Here is a 15,032-nt window from a genome sequence, read left to right as displayed (position 1 = left end):
GGTGCTCATTCCCTCGCAGGCTAGCTAACATGTTCCTTCCCCCAGTACGACTCTGCTAGTGTGTGTAACGTGCTGATGGACAGTCGGGGAGTGGGTAACCTTTTTTCCCCCTAACCCCCCCCCCCCACACACACACACACACTCTCTCTCTCATTAACTTGGGTTTGATCCTAATGTCAGATTACCCCCACCAAATATTCTGAAATTTCCATCCTTAACTACAACATTTTCTGCCAAGATAGAACTGCCAATGGGGGCAGAGTCGCAATCTACTGCAGAGATAGCCTGCAGAGTTCTGTCATACTATCCAGGTCTGTGCCCAAACAGTTAAAGCTTCTACTTTTTAAAAATCCACCTTTCCAGAAATAAGTCTCACCGTTGCTGCTTGTTATAGACCCCCCTCATCCCCCAGCTGTGCCCTGGACACCATATGTGAATTGATTGCCCCCCTTCAATCTTCAGAATTTGTACTGTTAGGTGACTTAAACTGGGATATGCTTAACACCCCGGCCGTTCTACAGTCTAAGCTAGATGCCCTCAATCTCACACAAATTATCAAGGAACCAACCAGGTACAACCCTAAATCCGTAAACACGGGCACCCTCATAGATATCATCCTGACAAACCTGCCCTCTAAATACACCTCTGCTGTCTTCAACCAGGATCTCAGCGATCACTGCCTCATTGCTTGCGTATGTAATGGGTCCGCCGTCAAACGACCACCCCTCATCACTGTCAAACCCTCCCTAAAACACTTCAGCGAGCAGGCCTTATCTAATCAACCTGGCCCGGGTATCCTGGAAGGATATTGATCTTATCCCGTCAGTAGAGGATGCCTGGTTATTCTTTAAAAGTGTTTTCCTCACAGTCTTAAATAAGCATGCCTCGTTCAAAAAATGGAGAACTAAATACAGATATAGCCCTTGGTTCACTCCAGACTTGACTGCATTAGCATCGAATAGCCCCTGCGATATGCAACTTTTCAGGGAAGTTAGGAACCAATATACACAGTCAGTTAGGGAAGCAAAGGCTAGCTTTTTCAAACAAAAAATTGCATCCTGTAGCACAAATTCCCAAAAGTTTTGGGAAACTGTAAAGTCCATGGAGAATAAGAGTACCTCCTACCAGCTGCCCACTGCACTGAGGCTAGGAAACACTATCACCACTGATAAATCCATGATAATCGAGAATTTCAATTAGCATTTTTCTACGGCTGGTCATGCTTTCCACCTGGCTACTCCCTACCCCGGCCAACAGCTCTGCACTCCCTGCAGCAACTTGCCCAAGTCCCTCCCCCGCTTCTCCTTCACCCAAATCCAGATAGCTGAGGTTCTGAAAGAGGTGCAAAATCTGGACCCCAACAAATCAGCTAGACAATCTGGAACCTCTTTCTAAAATTATCTGCCGAAATTGTTGCAACCCCTATTACTGGCCTATTCAACCTCTTTCGTATCATCTGAGATACCTAAAGATTGGAAAGCTGCTGCGGTCATCCCCCTCTTCAAAGGGGGAGACACTCTAGACCCAAACTGTTACAGACTTATATCCATCCTGCCCTGCCTTTCTAAAGTCTTTGAAAGCCAAGTTAACAAACAGATCACCGACCATTTCGAATACCACCATACCTTCTCCGCTATGCAATCTGGTTTCCGAGCTGGTCATGGGTGCACCTCAGCCACGCTCAACGTACTAAACGATATCATAACTGCCATCGATTAAAAGACAGTACTGTGCAGCAGTCTTCTTCGACCTGGCCAAGGCTTTCGACTCTGTCAATCACCGCATTCTTATCGGCAGACTCAATAGCCTTGGTTTCTCAAATGACTGCCTCGCCTGGTTCACCAACTACTTCTCTGATAGAGTTCAGTGTGTCAAATCGGATGGCCTGTTGTCCGGACCTCTGGCAGTTGTAAATGAGAACTTGTTCTCAACTGTACTACCTGGTTAAATAAAGGTGAAATAAAATAAAAAATATCCCTGGCCCAGTGAGTTCACACCTACAGCTAATGAATTAAACTCTAGCCTCTTAGTCTAGTTCACAAGGGCTGCAGTGTTTGCTGGTGTCCTACCCCTTGATACTTGGTACTTGATTTATCAATCGATTTCATAGAACCACACAGCTGGTTTTCCATGTTTTCTTCGTCAGTTGTCTGCAGGTTTTCATCCAATACCATTCAATCACAATGAGGCCGTAGCCTGAAGGCAGAAAACCCAACCATTCTGGGGAACAGCATCCAACGCTTTCTTTGTCATTAGTCAAGGCTTTGATTCCTCTCCACAGTATCATCCTACAGAGAAATATATTCAGAGATCCAGTGAAGGGGATGTCCACAGGTACATGTAGGGTCACCCCAACCCCAGAGGGACATGGCCCAACTGGGCCCTGTTCAGATCCATATCCACCCCGTCCTGACGCCCCGGGGAGAGAACAGAATGAGCCCCAGACACAAAACAAAAGCTGCCTCTTAGAAACCCAGTGTGACCCACATGAACCCCCACCCCTCTTCCCCTTTCCAATTTCCCTTTTTGCTTCATTAAATCTGTGACAGTCACAGACTGTGCTTCATTTGCATAACAACGCATGAAAATGAGGGGGGAGGGAGAGATTGAGAGGCAGACTGGAATTTGGATGCCAAAGCACACACCAGTGTGTGTGTGTGTGTGTGTGCTGTCGTGTCACTGGAGTGTTCATCCCTGAGAGAACACTCGGGTTGAAGAGGTATAATAGCTAGCCAGAGAACTAGACTGCCAGAACTGAAGGGATGGTGGGACATGACTGCACTCACCTGTAGTGGTCAACACAGGGTCCTTTCTATTCTGGCTGTTATTGAGTCTGCTAGCCACAGCACTCACACTGTGAGTAGCAATTGAGGTTTGAGCCCAAATGAGGCCAGAACTCACATATGCGTGGTAGTTGAGGGCCAAAGCCAATAAAAGTTAGTTTGTTTGTGTGTGTTTACATGGGGTGGGTACTGGCGAGCTAGATGTTTTCTATCTCTGACCAGGCTGTGATGATTAGTATCACCGGTGTAAACAGACCCTATCGGTATCAGCCCATTAGCACGCCTCTAAACACAGTGTAAACACATCTTAATTGTCTGGCCCTGCCACAGAGCAGCTGACTGCTGCCGGGGGAGAGAGATGAGAAGAGGAGAGTGTTCACTCTGCACGGCCCAGTCAGCCAGATGGGTGCCCAGGCCTGCTGAAAAGCCTCCATTATTACCTCTGTAGGACCCGGGGCCAGGGCACGCCGGGCACTCGCCGCACACCTATAATTTAGCCCCATCGCTTTCGGCACAGGGACGGGGAAAAAGCGGCCCGGTAATTGTAGTCTCGTTTAGAAATGCAAGTAGCAATTAGCAGGAAATTGGCATTATACGGGCCGATTTGCATTCCTGCTGGGTGTAAAATGCTGTTTTAATAGCGGTTTGTTTTCCCCACATGAAATTATCTAAGGGGCCTTTTATCACCTTCTCCCCATCTCGCTCTCATTCTCTCTCACATTGTCTCCTCCTTCCCTCCCTCTTTCATTTGGAGTCTTCCATCAAGTGAGATTGGGCGCTGACTACTTATTTTAACCACCCCATTGTAGTTCCTGGCCCCCTAAGTCTCTCTAGGGCAAGGCAGTTAAACCACAAGTAACTGACTGTAATACTAGCTGACATTTATTGAGTAATTGTGTCAGATGTTGGCATTGTAGTTTTATCAACATGCATTTGGCCAGCTCCAATGTTGACTTTATCTCTCCCCACCCCTCTCTCTCTTCCCCCCCTCCCCCCTCCCTCCATCTCCCCCCTCTCTCTTCTCCATCTCTCCCCCCCAAATCACAGAGGCGGTGGACATGCTGAAGGAAATGAAGGAGAAGGAGGTGGTTGTGAGGGACACCACAGTTACCCTGCTCTTCCATGTCCTCAATGCTGCGGCCATGAAGGGGGACGTGGTAGCTGTCCGCAGGCTCCAAGACACCATCTTCACCCTGGGCCTGGCCACGCCCACCGCCAACCTCTGCTCCCCCCTGGTCTCAGCCCACCTGGAGACGTGAGTAGTACTCCCTCCTCCTGTCCTAACAGCTGTCCGGTACTCAATAGGACTTTAGCATCAGACCTGTGTTCAAATACATGTAAATAATAACTTATAGTGTATTTTCAAATAATGTGGCCATTTTCAAATTATGTCCTTAAAACATGTCCTTCAATTAATAACTTGGGCGTTTATTTGTTTAAATCACTGATTACAACAGGCGCTTATTAGAGACAGGCTTCTATTTGAGCCAGGTGTCTTTTTCCATAATGCACACAGCTTTGGCTCATTTGCATAGTTAATTGTTTATTTTCAGTTTTCACTTCCAACATTTTTAATGAATTTCTTCATTTCATGCAATGTGTTATTATTTACACATTGTCACTTTTATGTTTGTCTTATTATGCCTCTATATTAAAAATAAAAAAAAAACTATATATATATATATATATATATATACTGCTCATAAAAATAAAGGGAACACTAAAATAACACATCCTAGATCTGAATGAATGAAATATTCTTATTAAATACTTTTTTCTTTACATAGTTGAATGTGCTGACAACAAAATCACACAAATTATCAATGGAAATCAAATTTATCAACTCTTGGAGGTCTGGATTTGGAGTCACACTCAAAATTAAAGTGGAAAACCACACTACAGGCTGATCCAACGTTGATGTAATGTCCTTAAAACAAGTCAAAATGAGGCTCAGTAGTGTGTGTGGCCTCCACGTGCCTGTATGACCTCCCTACAACGCCTGGGCATGCTCCTGATGAGGTGGCGGATGGTCTCCTGAGGGATCTCCTCCCAGACCTGGACTAAAGCATCCGCCAACTCCTGGACAGTCTGCGGTGCAACGTGGCGTTGGTGGATGGAGCGAGACATGATGTCCCAGATGTGCTCAATTGGATTCAGGTCTGGGGAACGGGTGGGCCAGTCCATAGCATCAATGCCTTCCTCTTGCAGGAACTGCTGACACACTCCAGCCACATGGTCTAGCATTGTCTTGCATTAGGAGGAACCCAGGGCCAACCGCACCAGCATATGGTCTCACAAGGGTTCTGAGGATCTCATCTCGGTACCTAATGGCAGTCAGGCTACCTCTGGCGAGGACATTGAGGGCTGTGCGGCCCCCCAATGAAATGCCACCCCACACCATGACTGACCCACTGCCAAACCGGTCATGCTGGAGGATGTTGCAGGCAGCAGAACGTTCTCCACGGCGTCTCCAGACTGTCACGTCTGTCACATGTGCTCAGTGTGAACCTGCTTTCATCTGTGAAGAGCACAGGGCGCCAGTGGCGAATTTGACAATCTTGGTGTTCTCTGGCAAATGCCAAACGTCCTGCACGGTGTTTGGCTGTAAGCACAACCCCCACCTGTGGACGTCGGGCCCTCATACCACCCTCATGGAGTCTGTTTTTGACCGTTTGAGCAGACACGTGCACATTTGCGGCCTGCTGCTCCTCCTTGCACAAAGGCGGAGGTAGCGGTCCTGCTGCTGGGTTGTTGCCCTCCTACGGCCTCCTCCATGTCTCCTGATGTACTGGCCTGTCTCCTGGTAGCGCCTCCATGCTCTGGACACTACGCTGACAGACACAGCAAACTTTCTTGCCACAGCTCGCATTGATGTGCCATCCTGGATGAGCTGCACTACCTGAGCCACTTGTGTGGGTTGTAGACTCCGTCTCATGCTAGCACTAGAGTGAAAGCACCGCCAGCATTCAAAAGTGACCAAAACATCAGCCAGGAAGCATAGGAACTGAGAAGTGGTCTGGTCACTACCTGCAGAACCACTCCTTTATTGGGGGTGTCTTGCTAATTGCCTATAATTTCCACCTGTTGTCTATTCCATTTGCACAACAGCATGTGACATTTTTTGTCAATCAGTGTTGCTTCCTAAGTGGACAATTTGCTTTCACAGAAGTGTGATTGACTTGGAGTTACATTGTGTTGTTAATAAAGTGTTCCCTTTATTTTTTTGAGCAGTGTGTGTGTGTGTGTGTGTGTATATATGTATATTTACATTGTAGAATAGTAGTGCAGACATCAAAACTATGAAATAACACATGGAATCATTTAGTGACAATGTGTTAAAATATATTTTTTGATTTATATTTGAGTCAAAGTAGCCACCCTTTGCCTTGATGACAGCTCTGCACACTCTTGGTATTCTGTCAACTAGCTTCACCTGGAATTCTTTTCCAACAGTCATGAAGGAATTCCCACATATGCTGAGCACTTGTTGGTTGCTTTTCCTTCACTCTGCACTCCAACTCATCCCAAACCATCTCAATTGGGTTGAGGTCGTGTGATTTGTGGAGGCCAGGTCATCTGATGCAGCACTCATCACTCTCCTTCTTGGTCAAATAGCCCTTACACAGCCTAGAGGTGTGTTGGGTCATTGTCCTGTTGAAAAAAATATATAGTCCCACTAAGTGCAAACCAGATGAGATGGCATATCGCTGCAGAATGCTGTGTTAGCAATGCTGGTTAAGTGTGCCTTCAATTCTAAACAAATCACTGACAGTGCCACCAGCAAAGCACCATCACACCTCCATGCTTCCCGGTGGGAACTACACATGCGGAGATCATCCGTTCACCTATTCTGTGTTTAACAAAGACATGGTTGGAACCCAAAAACTCAAATTTGGACTCAATCAGACCAAAGGACAGATTTCCACCGGTCTAATGTCCATTGCTCGTGTTTCTTGGCCCAAGCAAGTCTCTTCTTCTTATTGGCGTCCTTTAGTAGTGGTTTCTTTGCAGCAATTCGACCATGAAGGCCTGATTCACGCAGTCTCCTCTGAACAGTTGATGTTGTTGACATGTGTCTGTTACTTGAACTTTGTGAAGCAGTTATTTGGGCTGCAATCTGAGGCTGGTAACTCTAATGAACTTATCCTCTGCAGCAGAGGTAACTCTGGGTCTTCCTTTCCTGTGGCGTTCCTCATGAGAGCCAGTTTCATCATAGCGCTTGATGGTTTTTGCAACTGCACTGACCATCATGTCTTAAAGTCATGATGGACTGTCATTACTCTTTGCTTATTTGAGCTGTTCTTGCCATATTATGGTCTTTTACCAAATAGGACTATATTCTGTATACCACCCCTACCTTGTCACAACACAACTGATCGGCTCAAACACATTATGAAGGAAATAAATTCCACACATGTACTTTTAACAAGGCACACCTGTTAACTTCTTGTGACTCTCAAACCTGGATCTGGGAGCGTAATCATCGCCTCAAACTAATTAGCATAACGCAGCGGACATAAATCTTCCTAGAAAATCTTCCTATTCATGAAAATCACAAATGAAATATATTGAGACACAGCTTAGCCTTTTGTTAATCACACTGTCATCTCAGATTTTCAAAATATGCTTTACAGCCAACGCTAGACAAGCATTTGTGTAAGTTTATCATGGCATAATGCTATGCTAGGCTCTGCTAGCGGCAGGCAACAATTTTACGAAAATAAGAAAAGCAATCACATTAAATCATTTACCTTTGAAGAACTTCGGATGTTTTCACCCAGTTAGATAGCAAATGTTCCTTTTTTCCAAAAATATCATTTTTGTAGGCTGAAATAGCTCCCGTTTGTTCTTCACGTTTGGAGAAATCGACCGGAAAATGCAGTCACTACAACGCCAAACTTTTTTCCAAATTAGCTTCATAATATCGACAGAAACATGGCAAACGTTGTTTAGAATCAATCCTCAAGGTGTTTTTCACATATCTATTCGATAATATATCCGTCGGGACAATTGGTTTCTCATTAGAAGCGATTGGAATAATGGCTACCTCAGTACTTTACGCAATATTTTTTGCGGGAGCCATCATGTGACCACTTGCTCAATGTGGTCCCTTACGGCTATTCTTCAACATAAATGCGTAAAAAGATGTCACAATTCTGTAGACACCTTGGGGAATACGTAGAAAGCGTAAGCTCATTCGTAGCCCATTCACAGCCATATAAGGAGTTATTGGCATGAAGCGCTTTCAAAAAATGCGGCACTTCCTGATTGGATTTTTCTGGGTTTCGCCTGTAACATCAGTTCTGTTGCACTCACAGACAACATCTTTGCAGTTTTGGAAACGTCAGTGTTTTCTATCCAAAGCTGTCAATTATATACATAGTCGAGCATCTTGTCGTGACAAAATATCCCGTTTTAAAACGGGAACGTTTTTTATCCAAAAATGAAAATACTGCCCCCTAGTCGCAAAAGGTTCATTGAAATGCATTCCAGGTGACTACCTCACGAAGCTGGTTGAGAGAATGCCAAGTGTGCAAAGCTGTCATCAAGGCAAAGGGCGGCTACTTTAAAGAATCTCAAATATAAAATATATTTTGATTTGTTTGAACTTTTTTGGTTATGACATGATTCCATATGTGTTATTTCATAGTTTTGATGTCTTCACTATTATTCTTCAATGTAGAGTAGGTTGAATGAGTAGGTGTGTCAACTTTTGACTGCTACTGTATATTATTATTCTCCACTTTGACTGTCCATTTTTGGCAGTTCTTAGTTTTGTGAATAGATGGCGATTTCCCAATTGTCTAGGTGTCTGTACTCTGAAGTTGTTGACTGTTTGAACTTGCCAGTTAGCTAGCAGTTCTCCGCTGTTAGCAGCCATTGGCTAGTAGTTCTTACTGCCGATTTAAATACTGATAATAGCAATTTTTTTGAGTCATTGCTGAATTATTTAATGTAACAATTCATTTAGACCCTGTGCTTTATTTGAAACGGCTGTTTATTTGCTGATATGTGTGCTGTTGCCAGGCACAAGGACAAGCGGCTATTTGAGACTGTTTATTTGACGTTTTATGGTATTTGAAAATATTTTAAATAGTCCTAGGACCTGGGTTCAAATGCATGGGAGTATTTATTTGTATTTGGGTACATCTCAATATTTACTTTGAAGTAGTATTTGAACCCAGGTTTGATTAGCTAGAATCACTGTCTGGTATGGCAACTGCTCGGCCTCCAACCGCAAGGCACTACAGAGGGTAGTGCATACGGCCCTGTAGATCACTGGGGCTAAGCTGCCTGCCATCCAGGACCTCAACACCAGGCAGTGTCAGAGAAAGGCCCTAAAAAATTGTCAAAGACCCCAGCCACCCCAGTCATAGACTGTTCTCTCTGCTACCGCATAGCAAGCGGTACTGGAGCGCCAAGTCTAGGACCAAAAGGCTTCTCGACAGCTTTTACCCCCAAGCCATAAGTCTCCTGAACAGGTAATCAAATGGCTACCCAGACTATTTGCATTGTGTGTGTGTGTGTCCCATAGTAATCCTTCATTCTAAGTGGTGGAATGGAACAGAGCCCAGATGATAACGCCCAACAGGGTACCTGAACATTTTCTCTGGGAAAAGGACTTCCTGTGTCTCACTGCTTCGTTGTTCGTCATTGGCTGTGGTGGGTCATGTGAGCCAGAGTTCCTGATCATGCTTGAAGGAGCATTCTGGGGAACTGGTTCAGTCAGGGAGGATTTGGATCTGGGGCTGGGCTGTGCATGCATTTTTGTGTTTGTGTGTCTTTCTAACAGAGGTGGGGGTGGGGTAGATTGCGAGGCTTTGTGTGTGTGTGTTTGGGGATCGGCCAGCTGCTGTACCCCTAACAACCCTAGCCTCCCCCTCCTGACCCCTATTTACATAACTCTGACTCACGCTCCGCTTCTCTGAGATGGCTATCGATGCCTTCTCGCTAAAAATGTAATATGCAAATCAGTCCGAGGGAAAAACCTGTGTTTCTGGGAGCCGCGGCCCCATGGCCCCACCCCTCAGCCCCTGTTCAGGTCTATTTGTGAGAACAGCTTTTAAGTAGATCAGCTCATTTGCATGTTAATTATGTACAGAGCACTAATTGCTGGATTTGCCACAGCCATGCGGCGCACTGTTCGAAACAACCCCCCTTCGCTCACACACTCACACACACACCCTTTTCCCCTAACATGCTCTGGGAGAGGGTGTACCAAGGGTGTACCTTTACACACATGGACGTTTGACATACACAACAGTGTGGTGCAAGCGCCCCCCTGGGGCTGTTTGTTTGCTGTCAGTCAGTGCTCAACACAAACACACCGTGGAGGTTCATGCCTTAATTGCTGCCTGCTCTGAGATTAGCTTGGTAATTTCCCCAGGTTCATTAGCAGCAGTGAAAACAAGGGATCTCTCTTCTCCCTGCACAGAGCAGAGCCACGTTCACCACTGAATCACTGGGGTTCACTGGGCTCACAATACAAAACCCAGGGCGAGGAATGCTTTATTGAGGGATTTCTAGACCTGTAAAGGTCTCTCTGTGGCGTAGTATAGCCTAGACCTCTTCTTGGCACAAAGACAAAGTTTAGAGTAAGTTAAGGATTTTCGACTTATTTTTTGCCATCCCCAGAATAAAGGTTCCCGTTCTCTTCACGTCTCTGCCCTTTATCTTTTCCACATCTATCGCTTTCCCCTTTCTTCTCCATATTTATCCCTTCCCATCTCCTCCACTATTCATCCCTCCTTTTCGCTCTCCATCTCATCCCCTCCTCTTTCTCTTCTCTCTGTTGGTGCCGTCAGTCAGGGAGGCGTTGGCGGCGGAGGACAAAGCGCTACGTGTCATTCTGGCGACGCTGTCTCATCACAGTGTCAGCAGTAATGACTTAATGAACACTTCTCCCCCAGATTAACGCTGACAGCCCGTCAGCCTAGCCAGTTAGCCGCCGAGCACCGCTCCAACACACTGGCTCTCTCTCTGAGACGCTAACCGCTAGCTAACTGCCTTACTGGATCCATATCCTTGATTAGCACCCCTGCAATGCTAATGAGCCTAACAATGGGAGGTGGGAGAGACAAGTCTTGGAGAGGAGTGTGGGGGGGGGGTATTACATTTGGAGATGAGACGGAGGAGAGCTGTCAGGCGGCTCCAGCCTGAGATGGAGAACTGGATTCACTCCTAGTGCGTGCGCGAGAGAGGGGGTGAGGGACAAATTGGGAGTGGAGTATGTAAGTGCAGCTGTACAACACAAATGTGGAACCGAGACAGACTAGCCATTAAGTTGGACTTGACCACAGATTAATCAATATGTCTGTCACTGTGTGTACAGAGTATACTGTATGTTGTGGCTTTGCAGCCGTGTCCTAATGTAACTCATAACAGCAGGCTAGAGGTGTCACGATCAAACACCACACACACACACACACACACACTCCCCTACACACACCCTCTTCTGCTCGGCCCTCCCTCCCTTCCTTCCAGGGGACAGTGGTGTGATAACGTGAATGCCAATCTCTGTGGAACAAAAGAGTGGGACGGAGGAGAGGAAGGAGGGAAGGAGAGGCGTGCAAAGAAATAATGAAAGGATGGAAAGAAGTGATCTTTCTTGTCTAATCCTTCAGGTTCTGTGCGTAAAGCACTCGCTGCCACCATCTTTTTTCAGGACTTAATTGGCTGGAAAGTGCTTGACATGCAAAGTTGGTGACATTAACGGGGGAACGTGTTTGAGTAAATCGGAGCGCAAGTGACAGCTAAATTGTACCTAGGGAAATTATGAAGCCTTCAACATGGTTAATTCTCTTTTTGGTTGGAGATGGGAGGAGAGGGTGCTGTAATTGCGATGCTGGTCGGGAGTTTCTAAAGACGGTTTTTCCTGTGAGAAGGGGTTTGGGGTATTTGGGTGGGCGGACTGGAGGTGTCGTCGAATGGAGGGGGGGTGGTGTAAATGTCTGATCGACCGTCTTGGTATTAAATTATTCTGTAGAATTTTACAGAATACCTTTTGAATGAGGTAACACTGACTGAGTGTATGTATGGCTGTAACTTAACTCCAGTTTGAGGATTCATACACACATGCCTGGCAGGTAGATCACAGGCCACTATATTCCTGTCCAGTAAAAGTTTCTCCCTCACTTTTTTTGGAATAAATTACACCTCTTCTCTCCCTCTCTCTGCTGCTCTCTCATTCTCTGGAGAGTGGCTGTTCAATCAGGAAGCGAGTGGTTGAATTGCCTCTTGACTCCTGCTTGATGAATAATGTTGTCGCTCTTCATTTCAATTAAAACCGATTGCCTGAGCCCAGTTTGTGTTCCAAGCTCAATCACATCCTGTGTTTTGCCCGTATCCACCTCCCCCTCCTCTCCATACCAAGGTCAGACTTTTTTTTGGGTGGGAGGCACATTTCCTTGTCCGGCAGCTGTATATAATCTTCAAGAGTAGAAAACACTACAGAAATTATACCTGTTACTCACTCCCTCCCCGCTCTCTGGCTCGCTATCCCACCCCACCTGACCCCTCCCAACAGTGCCCTATCCTCTGTGACCTCTGTGTGATTGGCATGGTAATTACCCAATCAACAGATTGATGGCGGCGCAGTCACAATAGAAGGGATTGGAGTGGTGTTTTTCTGTCTTCTCCGTCAGCCCTCTGTCAGCCCCACTCCCAGGCTCTTTGTTCAGGGGGAGGAGCGGGAGGAGGGTGGAGATGGCACGGGGAGCGCTCTAATTTTGTTGCCATATTCCTCTAAATTGCGCAGCTGGGGGTGAGGTGAGGGGGGTGAGGGATGCTGAAAGCGTTGGAGAACAGGAGAGAAGGCTAAAGATCACAAAAGAGGTTGTTTCCCGTCTATTCATCCATTCACCCTGGAAAAACCCAATGTTTTTAATCATTTGTTCTACCAGAGAGATTTGTCAAAGGAACGTGGCCAATTGCCTCATCTCCTGGTTGACCTGTCAGGGCTGAAAAGGGCTCCATTGTTGTGAGGTCAGTCGTTTGTGACGGAGGTCAAAGGCCTGGAGTAGTCTTGTTTTCGCTCAGCCATATAGATTTGATTTTAAATGAATGTTCTCTTTCTCTCTGTGTGTCTCACCAGTAAGGACCTTGGCGGGGCTCTGGAGGCAGCTATGGAGTGTCAGAAGCAGTATGGACAACTCCCACGTATCCACGACGTCATCTGTGGCCTGGTGGAGAGGGGAGACACGGAGCTCCTACAGAAAGGTGAATGCCGCCACCACAAATCAAATTTCTTGATCACATGCGCCAAATACAACTGGTGTAGACGTTAGTGAAATGCTTGCTTACGTACCTTTCCCAACGAGTCAGTTTAAAAATAATAATACAAAATGAAATAGTAACTAACACGAGGAATACACTAGAATGGAGCTATATGCAGGAGTACGAGGTATTTCAGATAGATATGTAGATGAAGGCAGTGTAAAGTGACTAGGCATCAAGATAGATAATACGAGTAAAATAAAGAACAGAGTAGCAGCAGCAAATGATGCGTTTGTGAATGTGTGAGGGTTTTGTGTAGTTTGTGTGTGTATCTGTGTCTAGTGAATGTGTACATGTTTGTATTTATTATGGATCCCCACTCTTCCTGGGGTCCAGCAAAATTAAGGCAGTTATACAATTTTAAAAACATTACATTCATAACAGATTTCACAACACACTAAGTGTGTGTCCTCAGGCCCATACTCCACTACCACATATCTACAACACAAAATCCATGCGTACGTGTGTGTATAGTGTGTATGTTATCGTGTGTGTGTGTATAGTGAGTATGTTTGTGTTACTTCACAGTCCCTGCTTATAGTCTAGGTCAGTGCAGATAGTTCAGGTATCATTAGTTGACTATTTAGCTTCTAACCCCAAGCCATAAGACTGCTGGTCTGTGAGTCGATGCTCCGGTACCGTTTTCCAGACGGTAGCAGAGTGAACAGTCTATGGTTTGGCTGGCTGGAGTTTGGGCAAATTTTCCGTCCTTCCTCAGATATAGAGGCCCTGGATGGCAGGGAGCTCATCCCCAGTGTTGTCCTGGGTTGTCTCTCAACTCTTCATCCATCCCTCCTCCCTACACCCTCACATTCATGACATGTAGTGTAGTGCAACAATGTCTGTGTGCTGTACAATGTGCACTCTCCCAAGACAGCCCGTAGTCACTGTGTAGTGTCTACTAAGAGCCCACCATTGACAATGGGCCCCCAGGTCACTGTGGAGGATGCTGGCGATCATGATTTTAATGGCTCCTCCTCTTGACAAATGGGTGGTGAAGGGGTTAAGTCCTTTGTGTGCTGTAGGTGAGTGTGTTTGAGTGGCCCCCCCTGTTGAGCACCACTCTACACCCCCTGGCCCTATGCCCTCTTCTCTCACCCTGTGAGTGGCACTGCCCCTGCCCAGGGTCAGACGGGGCTCCCCTTAAACGCACACCCCTATGCTGCTCTGTCCTCTCACTCTGCCTGGAAACCACATATTGTGTCGGTTATCAAAAATGCACTTCATTTCTGTCCCTCAGCGAAGTTCTGAATGGATGGAAATAGTTTTCTATGTGTCGGTCCCTTTTTTCAAATGTACAGATTGTTAAAGAGTGTGAGGTTTGCATTGGTATTAGTTTAGAGTGTCTCTATGGATAGACTGTGTGTGTGCTGGTGTGTATGCAGATGAGCCCCCACATCTCCACCTGGCCAGTGCCTGATAGAGGGAGATTGGCAGCAGACTGCTGAGAGCAGCTCTTTGAGAAGTTTCAGCTCTGAAAGCCAAGCAGCTTATAGCCATTCTAATGGGACTGGAAGAATGTGGGGAAAAGCTTTCTGCAAGTGTGTGTGTGTTGTTTTGTTTAGCCTCTCATACCTCTCTCTCCTCGCTCTCCCTCTCCTCTTCCCACAGCGATGGACTTTGTGAGCCAGGAGCGAGGCGAGATGACAATGCTGTACGACCTCTTTTTCGCCTTCATGCAGACCGGCCGCCACCGGGAGGCCCGCAAAATCATTGAGGTGGGACCACCACCCAACCTCCCATTGTGTTTGCATGCAGCACACAGCTATTTTAAAGATACTTAATTAGACGGCAGTAATAAGTTCCCTCTTTTTAAATTAGATTGGGTCTAAATCTGAACTAATGCCATTCCCCAGCAACACAATGGAACAGGTGGGGGAAGCAGAGGAGTGTGTGTTTTGTGCGTGTTCCGTGCTGGATGTGGCCAGTGGTTTATATGAAAAGCAGTCACTTATTTCCAATTTCTATTAAGAG

At 46.2% G+C, this 15,032-nt stretch overlaps 1 protein-coding gene across 1 annotated transcript in view; it reads left to right on the top strand.

Annotated features, from left to right (window-relative positions):
• The window catches only part of lrpprc (leucine-rich pentatricopeptide repeat containing), a 72,798-nt gene that overhangs the window by 31,070 nt on the left and 26,696 nt on the right, over positions 1–15,032 (top strand). The window contains exons 23-25 of the mRNA XM_036956116.1: positions 3,831–4,038; positions 12,877–13,001; positions 14,670–14,776. Coding sequence (XP_036812011.1) covers positions 3,831–4,038; positions 12,877–13,001; positions 14,670–14,776 — 440 coding nt within the window. The remainder of the gene's footprint in view (positions 1–3,830; positions 4,039–12,876; positions 13,002–14,669; positions 14,777–15,032) is intronic.

Source organism: Oncorhynchus mykiss, chromosome 20 (assembly GCF_013265735.2).
Source record: "Oncorhynchus mykiss isolate Arlee chromosome 20, USDA_OmykA_1.1, whole genome shotgun sequence".
Lineage (NCBI taxonomy): Eukaryota > Metazoa > Chordata > Actinopteri > Salmoniformes > Salmonidae > Oncorhynchus > Oncorhynchus mykiss.
The sequence above is the reverse complement of the archived record's forward strand: the minus strand, read 5'-3'. Positions and strand labels throughout refer to the sequence as shown.